This window comes from Leptosomus discolor, chromosome 12 (assembly GCF_034619465.1).
Source record: "Leptosomus discolor isolate bLepDis1 chromosome 12, bLepDis1.hap2, whole genome shotgun sequence".
Taxonomy (NCBI): domain Eukaryota; kingdom Metazoa; phylum Chordata; class Aves; order Leptosomiformes; family Leptosomidae; genus Leptosomus; species Leptosomus discolor.
The window spans coordinates 3396803-3409385 of NC_141402.1; the positions used below are offsets into that span (position 1 = coordinate 3396803).

General features: G+C 46.7%; 1 protein-coding gene across 2 annotated transcripts in view; it reads right to left on the reverse strand.

Moving 5' to 3' along the window:
- Positions 1 to 9751, reverse strand: part of ANO1 (anoctamin 1) — an 80140-nt gene extending 70389 nt beyond the window's left edge. For both annotated transcript variants that reach the window (XM_086472027.1, XM_086472028.1), the window contains exon 1: positions 9694 to 9751. In XM_086472027.1, the coding sequence (XP_086328153.1) occupies positions 9694 to 9751 (58 nt within the window). The remainder of the gene's footprint in view (positions 1 to 9693) is intronic.
- Positions 9752 to 12583: the final 2832 nt, after the last annotated feature.

The window sequence follows — 12583 nt, forward strand, 5'->3', positions numbered from 1 at the left end:
ACAGCCCTGATGAGCTATTTTGAGAAAATATACTGAAGAGAAAGAGAAAAGGGAAAGTTTTCATTAATTTATATTATCAAGACAACAGAGATCTTGTTTTGGAAACAAGAATTTGGCTCTTTTAACTGAAAGCTAGTTAGCAAGATGCCACCAGAAAAAAGTTTAAGAATTAAATTCATTGATGTGCCACTCAGAAACTACTAGCATCAAAAGGCTTAGGTTCGATTTTTAAACAATGTTTAGAATATAACCCAAAACCTGTTTCTGCTCTTGCACTGGTAATTAGTATGCGGTCTTACTGTTGTTTATTGTCCCACTACTCTGTTATACTGTCAGAGGGACTTAAATGGTTAAGACTAATTAAAAATACTTTATCACAACACTCACAAGTCATTACAGCAGTGTAAGAATGGCACTGGCGAGGGCAATTTCTCTTGCAGTCAATGACCCGTCATCACTCATAGCCTGCCTGAGAGACCAGATTCATTCTCTAATGAAAATGATCAGCTGCAATTTTAAAAAATAAGCTATTTCATTTAGGCCAGATTTTCCAGCGTGATGACCCTCAGCAGTCCCCTGCAAAGTAAAGGGCAGAGTGAATAAGCACAGCCTCACAGTCTAAACTCCAGCTCTTAACTAAGGAGCACCTCGACCAATTCACCCTGTTTAATTTGGGGCAGAAACACGCCGCTCTGCTTCTTCCACTCTCACATACACAATGCACATGGTGTGTCCTGGACAAATGTTACCTTCTCTCAGCTGAATCCACGTCAAGTGAACCAAAATGACAATTCTCGTTTTCCGTTACCTGTCAAACCCATAAATTCAGCAATATCCGCTCTTGCCATGTAGCAAAAGTTCTGTGACAGCGAATGAATGCGATGCAGAAGGAGTTGATGGGCTCTCCCAATGGCTCGCTAAAGTTTCTGAAGTCCTTTAAGATCCATGGGTAAAGAAATACTTTCCACTTCCAAAGCATGTACAAAGGGCTAGGACACGACTTCTGTGTTCAGCCTTTGCCTCTGAACCTGGCTTCCTACCGTGCGAGCTAAAGGAGGATCTCCTGCACGTCCTCGAGTACAACTGTTCAGAAACAGGATCTGTTCCTATTCTGAGAGCCCAAACATCATCTTACATCTCAGGGCACACAGAGTAAAATATTTCTACAAAGTGAATTTGAAATACAGATCTGTAGCACAGAAATAGTTGTCTCTGTTAGCTGAAGTACGTCCTCGCAGCATACCTTAGGCTGTTTTCTCCTGCCTTTTAGCTTGTCTCAGCTATCTGCCAAGTGGATTATCGATAGCAATTGTAAAGATGAAGCTGCATTTCAAATCTATGTCCCTGTCGATGTCAACACTAAACCCTCGATGCCTGTTCACAGACAAATTGGTGGAGCCTGCAAACACAACCTTACTAGTACAGTGCTGATGCCCATATCCCCAGAAACCAGTGACAACAACATCTTCTGGACTGTGAAATGCTGTCCCTGTCTGCTTACAGAAGACTCATTTAACTCACAAGAACTGCAAACACGGATCCAGGGGAAAGGTTATTGTCTTTTTGAGGCTTTGATTCCTTTTAATTAACTCAACATTTAGCAGCGAAGGACAGAAAAGTTTTGCAATACCCTACACAGGAGTTTTCACAGAAGCAGTCGCTTCCACCAGGCAATCCAACAGCAAGAACAGCTGAGGATGAAGCTAAACAAGTACGGTTACTAATGAGAAGGGAAGGAAGCACAGCTACCCATAAGAAGCAAAACAGACACAAGAAAATGTGAAAAATGTGTGCATTGGCAAGATCTGAAAAGATACATGGATAGTGTGTGGGTGTGCTGGTTTTGGCTGGGGTGAAGTTAATTTTCTTATGTGATCTTCCATTACATACAAGGTCAAATGATATATCCCAATATACTGCACAGACTTTTACTAGAGCTGAAGTGAATGCATTTAATCATTTGAAATGAAAGTTAAGGATTACTCGGTTCACACCCTCTATACAGTCAGTCATGCTGATAAAAAAACTGGAACATGTTGGCACTCAATCTGCATTACTCTGTTAGCAAGTCCACTTCTCCCACAGGACACAAAGTCCTCTTAGCCATACCTGAGAACACAGGTATGTGTATACACAGAGGTCCAGACAGCACAAATTCACATTATCCAGTGTACCTTACAAGGTGTCTTTTCCTATTTAACATACATTATGATACACAGATGTGCTGCTTAGCAACAAAGAGACACATTCCCAAGATATGTTCTGGGAATAAAAACGATGCTCAGCATGTTTTAGGTCAGACTACTTCACATTTCTAATGAGTGAACAAAATTATAGCATGTTCTGCTATCATTGTAGAGAGCAGCCTTAAATTTTAGTAGGCAATGACCACAGAAAGGAGACCATTTCCTAAAAATCCCAATAACGTTAATTTATTTTCAGATCTGTTTGATTCAAGTTTATGATTGGTTTGGGGCACACTATCACCAGCATGATGAATTGACTATGTGCCCCAGGAGACTACATTTGATAAAGTATGTTGCTTGAGCTGATTAAATGAAAGCAACTATTGCTTTGGATGTTGGACTGATCAACCTTAGAGGTAGCATGAGAGGAATAATTAACTGGAATCTCACTTGGGTTTTATTATTTTAGTGATAAACTAACCTTAAAAGTCCACTCTTTTATTGTTTATTTATTAACTCTGCACAGAGCTGCAAGGTCTTACCACCTTGGAGGAAGACGCAGAGAGCGGCAGCAGGCAGTCTTTCACCTCCGTGCTGCCTATTTCACATGGGAGACCCCCGAGCCAGCCCTCTCCCTCCACAAGCCCTGGGCTGCAGCTCCTACACCTGGCTAAAATCCTGGAAAAAGCCTGGCTCCACATCCTCACTTTGTGACTCAGGCTCATTTCTGTTTATACTCTTGTGAGCTGAAGAATGACGATGACTAGTAGCTATATAGATAAATAAAGTATATTAAGTCACAGGAAGCAAAAAGGGAAAACCATTAATTTATTTTTAGAAACCTGTTCTTGCCATTCATCAGAAAAAGAACACTCAAAAGTATGCAGCAAGATACAAGCATCTGGATGAGGTTTGCTGACCACATACCAACATTCAGACTACACACAGAGAACCATTTTCCTTCTTTAGACCAGTCTCCGACTCCGTGCCAGGAACACAGGATACAGACAATAATGTAGTAGTTTCCACTAGCGAGCCTCGGGAAAGGGTGCCTTCCCCACACATGCTACAGCTGCTTTGACACGGTCTGCTTCGTCTTGTCCTTCCAGTGGTCCTACAGCTGATACCTCCCTCCAGGTACATCATGGCACCAGCTGGTACATCCCAAACTGTGATACCCACACCTTCCATCAATGGTGTCCATACCAGGTTAAACCCAGGAGAAAAGGTCTCAAGGTCTAGATCAGCTTCTCCACCTAAACAGAGAGCATGCCAATGCTAACCAAAAAGAAAGAGGCGATTTAAGATGAAGCTGGGTGCTCAGCTCCCCAAAACACAGCAGCAAATGCAGTCCGCCCACACAATCCTGCTTCTTCCTCTTCTCGCTGGGTTGCCAAAATAGCAGGCATCCATCAGTAGAAAACCTCTTCAGGACAATAGCGCTGGAATACACTGTGATGAATTTAATGAGATTTGCATAAAAGCTTCCATCTTTTGCAGTCCGCAGTAGATCTCTTCTGGGCAATCATACCACAAGCATAAAGTCATACCATATTTTGAATCTTTGCCTGCCAAAATCCGGGAAGAATCGCAAAGCACGTTCATTGACATATCTTGCGGTACATCGTCAGCCAAGATGCTATAGTCCAAATGATCAGACATAAATACAGAAGTTTTTCTTTGACTGTTAATGCTGCACTGGACACATTTCTGCCACTTTCTTTACTTCAAAGCAGTAAAAAAACCTCAAACTTTGAGTCATGCTTAGCCCTGAAACTTCCACCTTGTCTCTTGATCCTTAAGAACAATTCTAAAACTCCCACAATATCATGTTAAAAAGAAGAGGATTAAAACATATCAAGAGGACTCTGTGCTCATAATTTTTATCTCTGTGATGTCACTGAAGTCAGCATCTGTCCACTTTTCCTATTCACTTTTTAAGCGTCCTGAATCTGCACTGGAAATGTAATTTAGTTGCCAACCTTCTCCCTTTTTCCCTAACAGAGTGCTGTGAACTGTGTTTCTCTCTCCCTGGACCAATTTTTTCTTAGTGAACCTGACTTATCAACACACAGATCCCTATTGCATATTCCAAGTTTGCTCTGCAAGCAGGACATCAGCTGACGTCAATGGAGATGTACAAGAGGCAACAAATATTTGCAATGTGTTTAGAAAACAAAGGTTTTTTTCTCATTCTAGTACATACTTATCAAGTTTCTCCCTATGCAGGATACAAATAGATGGAGAGGTAAGACAGAGGGACTGGGAGCCAGGAATACATAACTTGTAACCACTGATGTCATGATATAAGTTCAATAATTTATAAGATGTAAAAAGAGCAGTTAATGCCTGCAAACCACTTAGCCTCTTCTTAACAGATTTCAGATTTTAAAACTTGCTTGGAGCACTTACAGTTGTGTGCAAAAAATCATAGGTGTTCATGTCAGTTTAAAAATAAAAGTTCTGTTTTTCAGAGCTGCAGTCTGCAAGGACATTTCAGCGATTATATGTATGATGAATACAGCACTCACAGGAACAAAAATGTACATCCAGGTCCTAGCATAGACACAGAGCTGCCAAGAATGAATCAGATATGCAGATAAGGTAAGCAAGCAAAGACACTGAAGAGGAATGGCATTGGACCTAGCGTTACTACTATCTTTTTATCAGTTCAAATCTGGAAATAGTTGCCATGATGGCTGGAAGGACAGCCTGCCAGAGAAGGTTCAAAGATGGGAACTGTGGGAGTTTGAAGAAGAGCGAAAACACTGGCATGTGGGCCAGCCCCAGAGGAGAGGCAGGGACAAGACACTGGACACAGCAAAGGAAGCTGAACCGGCAGAACACGCGGTGCAGCACAAAGAAACAGAACAAACGAGAAGCGCGGCTGCACGCAGGGACACGGGTCAGCTGTCTGCAGAGAAAGGCTAAAGGATGCGGGGAGGTTAGGGGGCAGGGAGAAGGGCTGGCCCTCCCACCAGGATGTAGTACTACTTTCAGAAATAGAGGGATGAGGGATACGAATCAAAGGCTAAACCAAATAAATAAAAATCTGTCTCCCTTGAGGGCACGTGGGCTAGGCTATGAAGCAGCGGTGGTGACTAATGCAGCCCAGCACGGGGAGCTTGGCTTCCTGAGCATCCCGAGCCTCCCGAGCAAGGCAGCCTTTGTGGTTGTTGCTAAAAGGCCTGTATTTACCATAAATTACCTTCCAGTGACAATGGAGACACCACTTTCTTAGTGCTCGTTGCCGTACCGGAAAAAAGTTGTGCGCTGTTACTCACTTTACTCCGTGACATCACTTCCATCTAACAGCTGGCACAAGATGACTTCACGCCACCGAAAATAACGCCACGATGGGGTCCCGGCAAGGCATGGAGGCTGACAACCCCTCAAAATCTGTCATCTGTAAAAACCCCTCTTGGGGTTGGTACCTATGACAGCATTGCGAGTCCTGCCATCACCTCAAGTTTGGCAGCAGCAAACGGGGGTGAGGTTGGGAAGGTGAATATCCCCACACGGGCACACATTGTCCCAGCTAAACTGCTTTTGTAGTCTCTGAAAGTAAGCAGAACCATTTCATGCCACTATTGCTAACTTGGCTTGTATAACAAAATATGATGATGTGTGCAGAATTACTTTTTCAGGATCCCTAAAAACGCTTGCAAGAAATTAGAAAAGAAGTGGCGGCTTCTGTTGCCGGAGCTCATCGGTCTGCTGGGTTACCTACACAACTCTATACGAAACGAATGCCTGATAGCTTCAGTACTTCCAACTCCCCATCATCTCGCCCAAGGACAATGCCAAGGACTTCAGACAGGCCCTCCTCTGGAGCCTGCTCGGTGCTTTCGGCTTGCACGGATCTCCTCCCGGTGCTGACCACCCTCCGCAGCAAGGGAAGCTGTAGCAGAGGATTCAACCTTTCCACAGTACGGTGCGAAGCTGCCCAAGCACCTCGATAATACAGAGCAGGATACCAAGCTTTGTGCAGAGGCCAACAGGATCTCTTTCCCGAGAAGCCACAAACCTTGCTGCACAGTGCGATACAGCCGTATATTTAGCACTAGGCTCTCAGTGAGAACAGCTTCTCCCTCCTTTGCCTCCTGGAGGAGTTTGTGGTCAGGAGCGTATCAGAGGGTGGCTTGCCCAGGACCCAGCTGTGTAAGATGCCAAGCATGCCCCAGCGAGTGCTAAGTGTCCCCACTAAAATGAGGGGATGATGAGTAAACTTAGCATCCATCAGCCTTTCACACAGTAAAGCCCTGAAGTTTGACCTGCCTGTTACAGTCCCTTCCTTTCTTCCTTTTCCCCAAAGTGATCCTAATTTAAAGCGAGCCTTATTTTCCAACCACAGCATGTCCCCAAGCATTTCCTTTTCTCAAAATCACCAGAATCCAAAGGGTGTAGTTAAAGTCAAAAGGGACATTTTTCCCTTCCTGATGCCAATAAATACTGTTACTTCCCAGGGCTACTCTCCTGCCTTCTGTTTTGGCATGCTGCTTTTACCCCATATCTCACGTCACGCCCGTACAACCGCAGTGTGTAGCTGTAGAGCTACACGTACCTTGCCAGCGCATCCACCTCATCTGACTCCACAATACCCCGTTTCCCACCACCTCAATGCTCTGTAAGAGCTCTCGATGGCCGAAAACCTGCCCTGCTTGCTGTCAGTCTCATGCAGGACACGGCACGCTTCCCACAGCGCTCTGGCGGACCGAGGCAGACGCCTGCAGCCCAGCACAAAGTCAGAGCTGCAGCTTCAGCTGCGTATGTGCTCATCCACAGAAATTAATAAGTTATTACTACAAATTAAAATATTAAGTTAATGATGTGCATGACTGCAAGTTACAGAGCTGGAAAAGAAGTCGTAATTAAATCAATACAGCTATTAGTCCCTTGTCATCTCTGATTAATTATTAGCTTAATATGCTTCATCATTTGCAGTGTTAATGGAGATGGCTGCAGCGCTAACATGGGAAGCAGGGTAATACATATGAGAAACCTACGGAGCCGTGCTGGAAGTCCCAGCTCTGGATTAGACAATGTCTCTCAGAGAAAAAGGGGAAAACATTTCATTTTCTGGGGTGATAGTCTGACGACATTCAAGCCGGTGACAAAAAACTCTGATGGTTTTCAAAGGGATCAGATGTTCGCTCAGGGAATTTTAGATTGCTGAAATCTAGGGGGTAAGGACTTGACTCCTAATCCTGTTCTCAGTCCTGAGCACTTGTCCCAGTGCCTCTAAGCTTTTCTCTGAAGTCACAGGATGTCTCCACGATCCTTTCAGAAGCCAACATGCCAGTACCTTTCCCCAGAGCCCACCCCAACTCTAACCCTCGCCCCTTCTTCATTAGACACACTAGTTACCAGAACATAAGGAAGGAATCGGCACAAAAGAAGCTGGCAGCCATCAGCTGCAATGTCTGGGTCCTTAGGGCACAGATGTAGCTGAGGACACGTGTCCTTTCATGCCACCGAAAGAGCCAAAAATAATGTACTGAGGTCACTTTTTTCCTTGCTAGCAAAAAGTAAAATAGGATGTCGGCAACTGATAGTATTTACCCAGAGCTAAGAGTATCATAGGCTCTCCTTCGTTTTCCTGTTTTCTGTCATCCTCTCACTGCCCCTGACTTTTTCCCAACTCCTTGTGACAGGCAAGTTTCCCTAGCTGCCTGCAGGAGGTTTTTTGAGTATAAAGACCATGTAAAACCAGCAAGGACGGGTCTCCACATGTCTCTCCAGCAATAAATGCAAAAGTTACCAAAGAATTGGATAGGATTTGTACCACAATACATGGATCTGCTATGTAATTAGACAGGAGTTTCATCTTATAGACAGATTTTACAAGCAAGCTCTTTCGGATAGGTTATCAATAGAAATACAAACACACCCTTCCGAGAACAAAACTGCCCCTTGAACTCATTAATGAAGCCGGTACACAGTGTGCATGCTGCTAACGGGTGAATCAGTAAATTAAATAGAGAATGTCACTGTAAAATATTATGTGAAGTTTCCCAAAGATGAAGAGCCACTCAAACAATGTCTCAGGACTCTCACTCTATCCCTGTGATTACCTCATGATAAATTGCCACCTGCCCCATGAGTAATGGTAGGGCTTTCTAGTGCCATTTTATCATTTAGTCCTCTTTGGTATCTCTGTCAATGTGCTGCGATAACACTTCAGCTTCCCATGCTCTACTTGCTTTTCATTTCAGTTTTGAAAAGTTTGAGCTCCTTCTTATTCTAATAACAAAGTTAACGGGGGACAACCAGTGGCATACAGAAATCCTGTCCCTTGCTATTTAGATAGAAAGCCCAGCTGTTTTGTGTCAAACATTAAAGAACAGTTTTCTTTTCGTTCTGAGTGCTCTGGCTAGCCCAGGGCTTGCTGCACATACAGCATTTCTTTTAGAAATGGGCTGAACTCCAGTGAAATATTTGGCCATTTAATGAGTAGACTCTAGGATAACGGTTTTCGTGGGAATCCAAAAAGAGGGAGTAAAGAAAAGGGCTCCCCGTGCTATTCTTAGCTGCAAACAGTTAGATTTGGAATTTTGATTGTAAAGCATGGAATTTATAAATGGTGCCATGCTAAATTTACTTCATTTGTATACAATTCCGCTGGATAATCAAGTGTGTTCCAGTATGTTCCTGGTTAGCATCTCGGTTCTAGTTTTATTGTCTCTAAACTGGTAGAAAAATGTGTTCAGTAAATAGTACTTGTAAAATTTGTGTCCCAGGGCATGTGCGCGAAGGTTTTATATACACACTGTGCGTGCATGAAGATTTTATATAAATGCACATGTGGGTGCACATGCATGCACACAGACACCGAGCTGTGATTTATTTCTAGAGGGAAGCCAAGGAAATTCCCACCCCCTACCATTTAAACGATCTGCTCTTTGGCTCTAAACATTCTGTAACTTCTCAGCCAAGGAATGTATTTTCCCATTCCAATATATATAATTTATTTTGCTGCACACATTAGTTAATGATACAGAGATACATGGTTTAGCCAGTTCAGTAAAAACATCACTGACAATCCGAGACAGACTCATTTCTATTTTGCAAGACCCTTTTTTTTTTGCGCATCTTTCGCGGCACAGTGTGAATTAACAGCAATCGTCAACTCAAGGATTTATCCCGTATACTTTGTACTCCAGCACTTTTCCATAATTAGATTGGCTTCCGGGGGTTAGAAGAGCTTTTAATTACTATACTAATGTAGGTAAAAGGACTTTACCCTGGTTTACATTTGGGGGGGCGGGGGGGGGGGGGGGGGGGCGGGAGACGGGAGACAACTACGTTATTTCACCGGTACTTTGCAGAGATCATTCCTGGATTTTTAAAAATAGTCGATGAAACGCTAATAATAAATCCCTTATCGGGGCGCTCGGGGGGCCGAGGCGAGCGGCCGCCCGCAGCGCCCGTTTCCCAGCCGGGAAGGAGAAGCACCCCCCGAGCGCACCCCATCCCCGCACCTTCCCCGCCACCGCGGAAGACTTACGTGGTCCCCAGGGCGCGGCGGGCGGCAGCCTGCGCAGGTGGATCTCATCCTTATCCATCTCCCACCCGAGCCCCGCAGCCCAGCTGCCACTTGGTACCAAACTCAACTTGCCAGGATCCCTCCTCCTCCTCCTCCTCCTCTTCCTCCTCCTCCTCCTCCCTTTCCCCCCCCTCCCTTGCCTTTCGGCGGGGAGGGCGCGTTCATCCAGCGAGCGGCACCGCGCAGCGCAGCGCCCCGCCGCCCCCCGGCCGGGCTTTAAATAAGGGCGGCGGGCGGCGGCCCGGCCCGCCGGGAGCGCGGCCCTCCGCGGGGAGCCGGCCCTCCGGGTGACGCCGCCCGGCACCGCCGAGCGCGCCCCGCCGCCCCCGCGCACGCTCCGCGCCGAGCTCCGCGCCTACCTGCGGGAGCGGCGGCCGCGGGGCTGCCCCTGACCTTGGCCGGGCGGGCGGGCGGGCGGGCGCCGGAGCGACGGCGGCAGCTGCCGGGCGGGGGCAGCGCGGCCGCGAAAGGTCAGCGCGCCCTGCGCGCCCGCGGAGCGATCCGCTGAGAAGGAGCGGGGGGGGGGGGGGGGGAGAGCGGGGGGTTGGCTGGAGCTGAGCCCCCTGCAGTCCCCGAAATGAAGGCGATTCAGCCGTTTCCCCGCTGTATTTCTCTCTTCCCCCCCCCCCCCCCCCCCCCCGATGTTAACCGCTGCCGCACCGCTCAGCTCAGCGCACATAAAAGAAGAAAAAAAAAAAAGAAAAAGCCCGTCTTGGGGCAGCCACCACCAAAGTGAAGCCGGCATCTGTGGCTGCCGGTGATAACTCTGCCCTCATCCGAGGAGCAGGCGGCACCTCTCCCCTCTCGCCTCCCGCAGCTTTCCCGCTGCCCCACCTTGACATTTACCTCCATCCCACCGAAACACCCCGGGCCCCGTTTCCCAGAGAGGCTGTGCCTGCCCGGGACAGCCAGCTGCCCCCTTATCCCGGGTCTGCTCCGGGAGGGGTGCTCTGAATGTCACAGTACACACCAACAAACTTGGGCCCTCACCAAGTTACCTTTTTATTACTTTATTTTAAAGAAATGTGAGGTGCATAGCAGCTGCCACCCGCTTTTCATACCTCCAGCTGGGTGCCCTACAGTATTGGCACTGGATTTTGAACAGGGTTCCAGGCCTATTCATCTCCACGGATTTAAAGCCCTCTTCAGTGCCCCGCAGGGATTCCCTGGTCTTCTCCAAACCTGCTGCCTGATCTGGTGCTGTGCTGCAGAAACCTACTTAGGCAAAACCAACGCAGATTTATCTGCACCAGTTTCTGCTTTCTCTGCTTTTTAATCTCAGATGAGCACTTAACCCTCAAAAATGCACAGACAGAAGCGCACAAGGGCTCTGCCAGAAGGAAACAGGCTCGGCAGGCTTCCCGACTTCTGGCAGGCAGCCCCCAAGTACCCCGCAATCGCCCTGTGAGGACAGGCTCCTCGCACTGCCGCTGCACCCAGGCCCTTCCCAGTCCCCTAGCGCCCACAAAAGGGACATTGCTGAGGGGCAGCTCGCTGGTGGTACTCACCCCCAGGCTACAACGGAGCTGTGCGGAGCCGCAGCCCTGTTGGCCTGTGGGGCTGAGCGACCTCTTCTCCCTTTGCTTGGAAAACAGGGTGCCCAGCACCACTGGGGTTCCCCCCGACATGACAGTGAGCGGACACTGGTCCCACTTAGATCACGGTCCTAATTCCACTCTCAACTCTCCTTTGTTACCAAAAAGATAGCAGGTTACGGCTCAGATATCGCTGTGGGACTGTATTTTTAAAATTGCCAAAGTATCTTTGCTGGATTGGTTGGGGGTTTGACAGGAGGGATAGAAAACACATTGAGATAAATATATAAACAAGGGAATTTACGCTTATGGACTTTTCCTTCATGGAATATAGTCCCTAGAGGCTTTGAAACTGAGTCAGGATGCTTTTAGGCTATGTTTCATGTCTTTTTACTCCTTTTTAACTTTTGTGCTTTTTTGAGACAGTATGGATTTTGACTATTTTTAAGATGCACATTACTTAGTTTATTACTAGCAGAAGAGCAGGCAAGTAGACTGTGTTGAGTTGAAGCCTCACTTACCGGCTTGCTTAGCCAGAGATCAAAGGCACTTGGGAACATGCTCTTTTTCCTTTGCCTAAAATTAATTTATTTTGGATGGAGATTTGCAACAGAACCAAATGTGGGCACAAGACCAACTTATATATTTGTTTTACGAATGTGAAACACAAAGAAATCTGGAAATAATGCCAAATTCCGGTATCCTATCTCGCAATGACCACAAACTCCATGAGCAACTGCTGCCTACAGCTGGGGTGGGAACCCAGCCTGGATGTACGCACGCACAGGGCAAGCACAGCGTGTGCCTTCATCATCAAAGGGCTACCTGTGCTGCAGGTAATTCTCTACTGAATGCCCAGCCAGGGGCAGGCCAGCTGATCGATGACATCATTCTGTAACAAGATTTAGGAAGTTTTAGTCCAACGAGCAGGATTTCAGAAATTAAGCTTGTATTCCAGCCCCATGCATGGAAAAAAAATTAAAAGAAAGCTAACGTTACTGCCTCGTTCCAGGTGTTTGGGTGTTAATGGGCAATCATTTATTTTTAAAGGGTCCTGGAAATGAAAATATATTCATTGCCTGGTATTATTTTAGAAGGTCCTGGGCTGGCATGGCCCAGATTTGAGTGGAAATGGAAAAATCTCAGTGTGCTGTGGAAGCTGTGCTCCACCCGGTAGTACCGAGAGGCAGGACAACAGATTTCCTTCCCACTCCTCTCGATGGGCTCTAGCAGATCCCTGAGCTGCTTTGGAGAGGCCCATTGTTGGAAACCGCTATAGAGATAATGGGAAAATCTGGACAGAGGCTGCCTGGCCT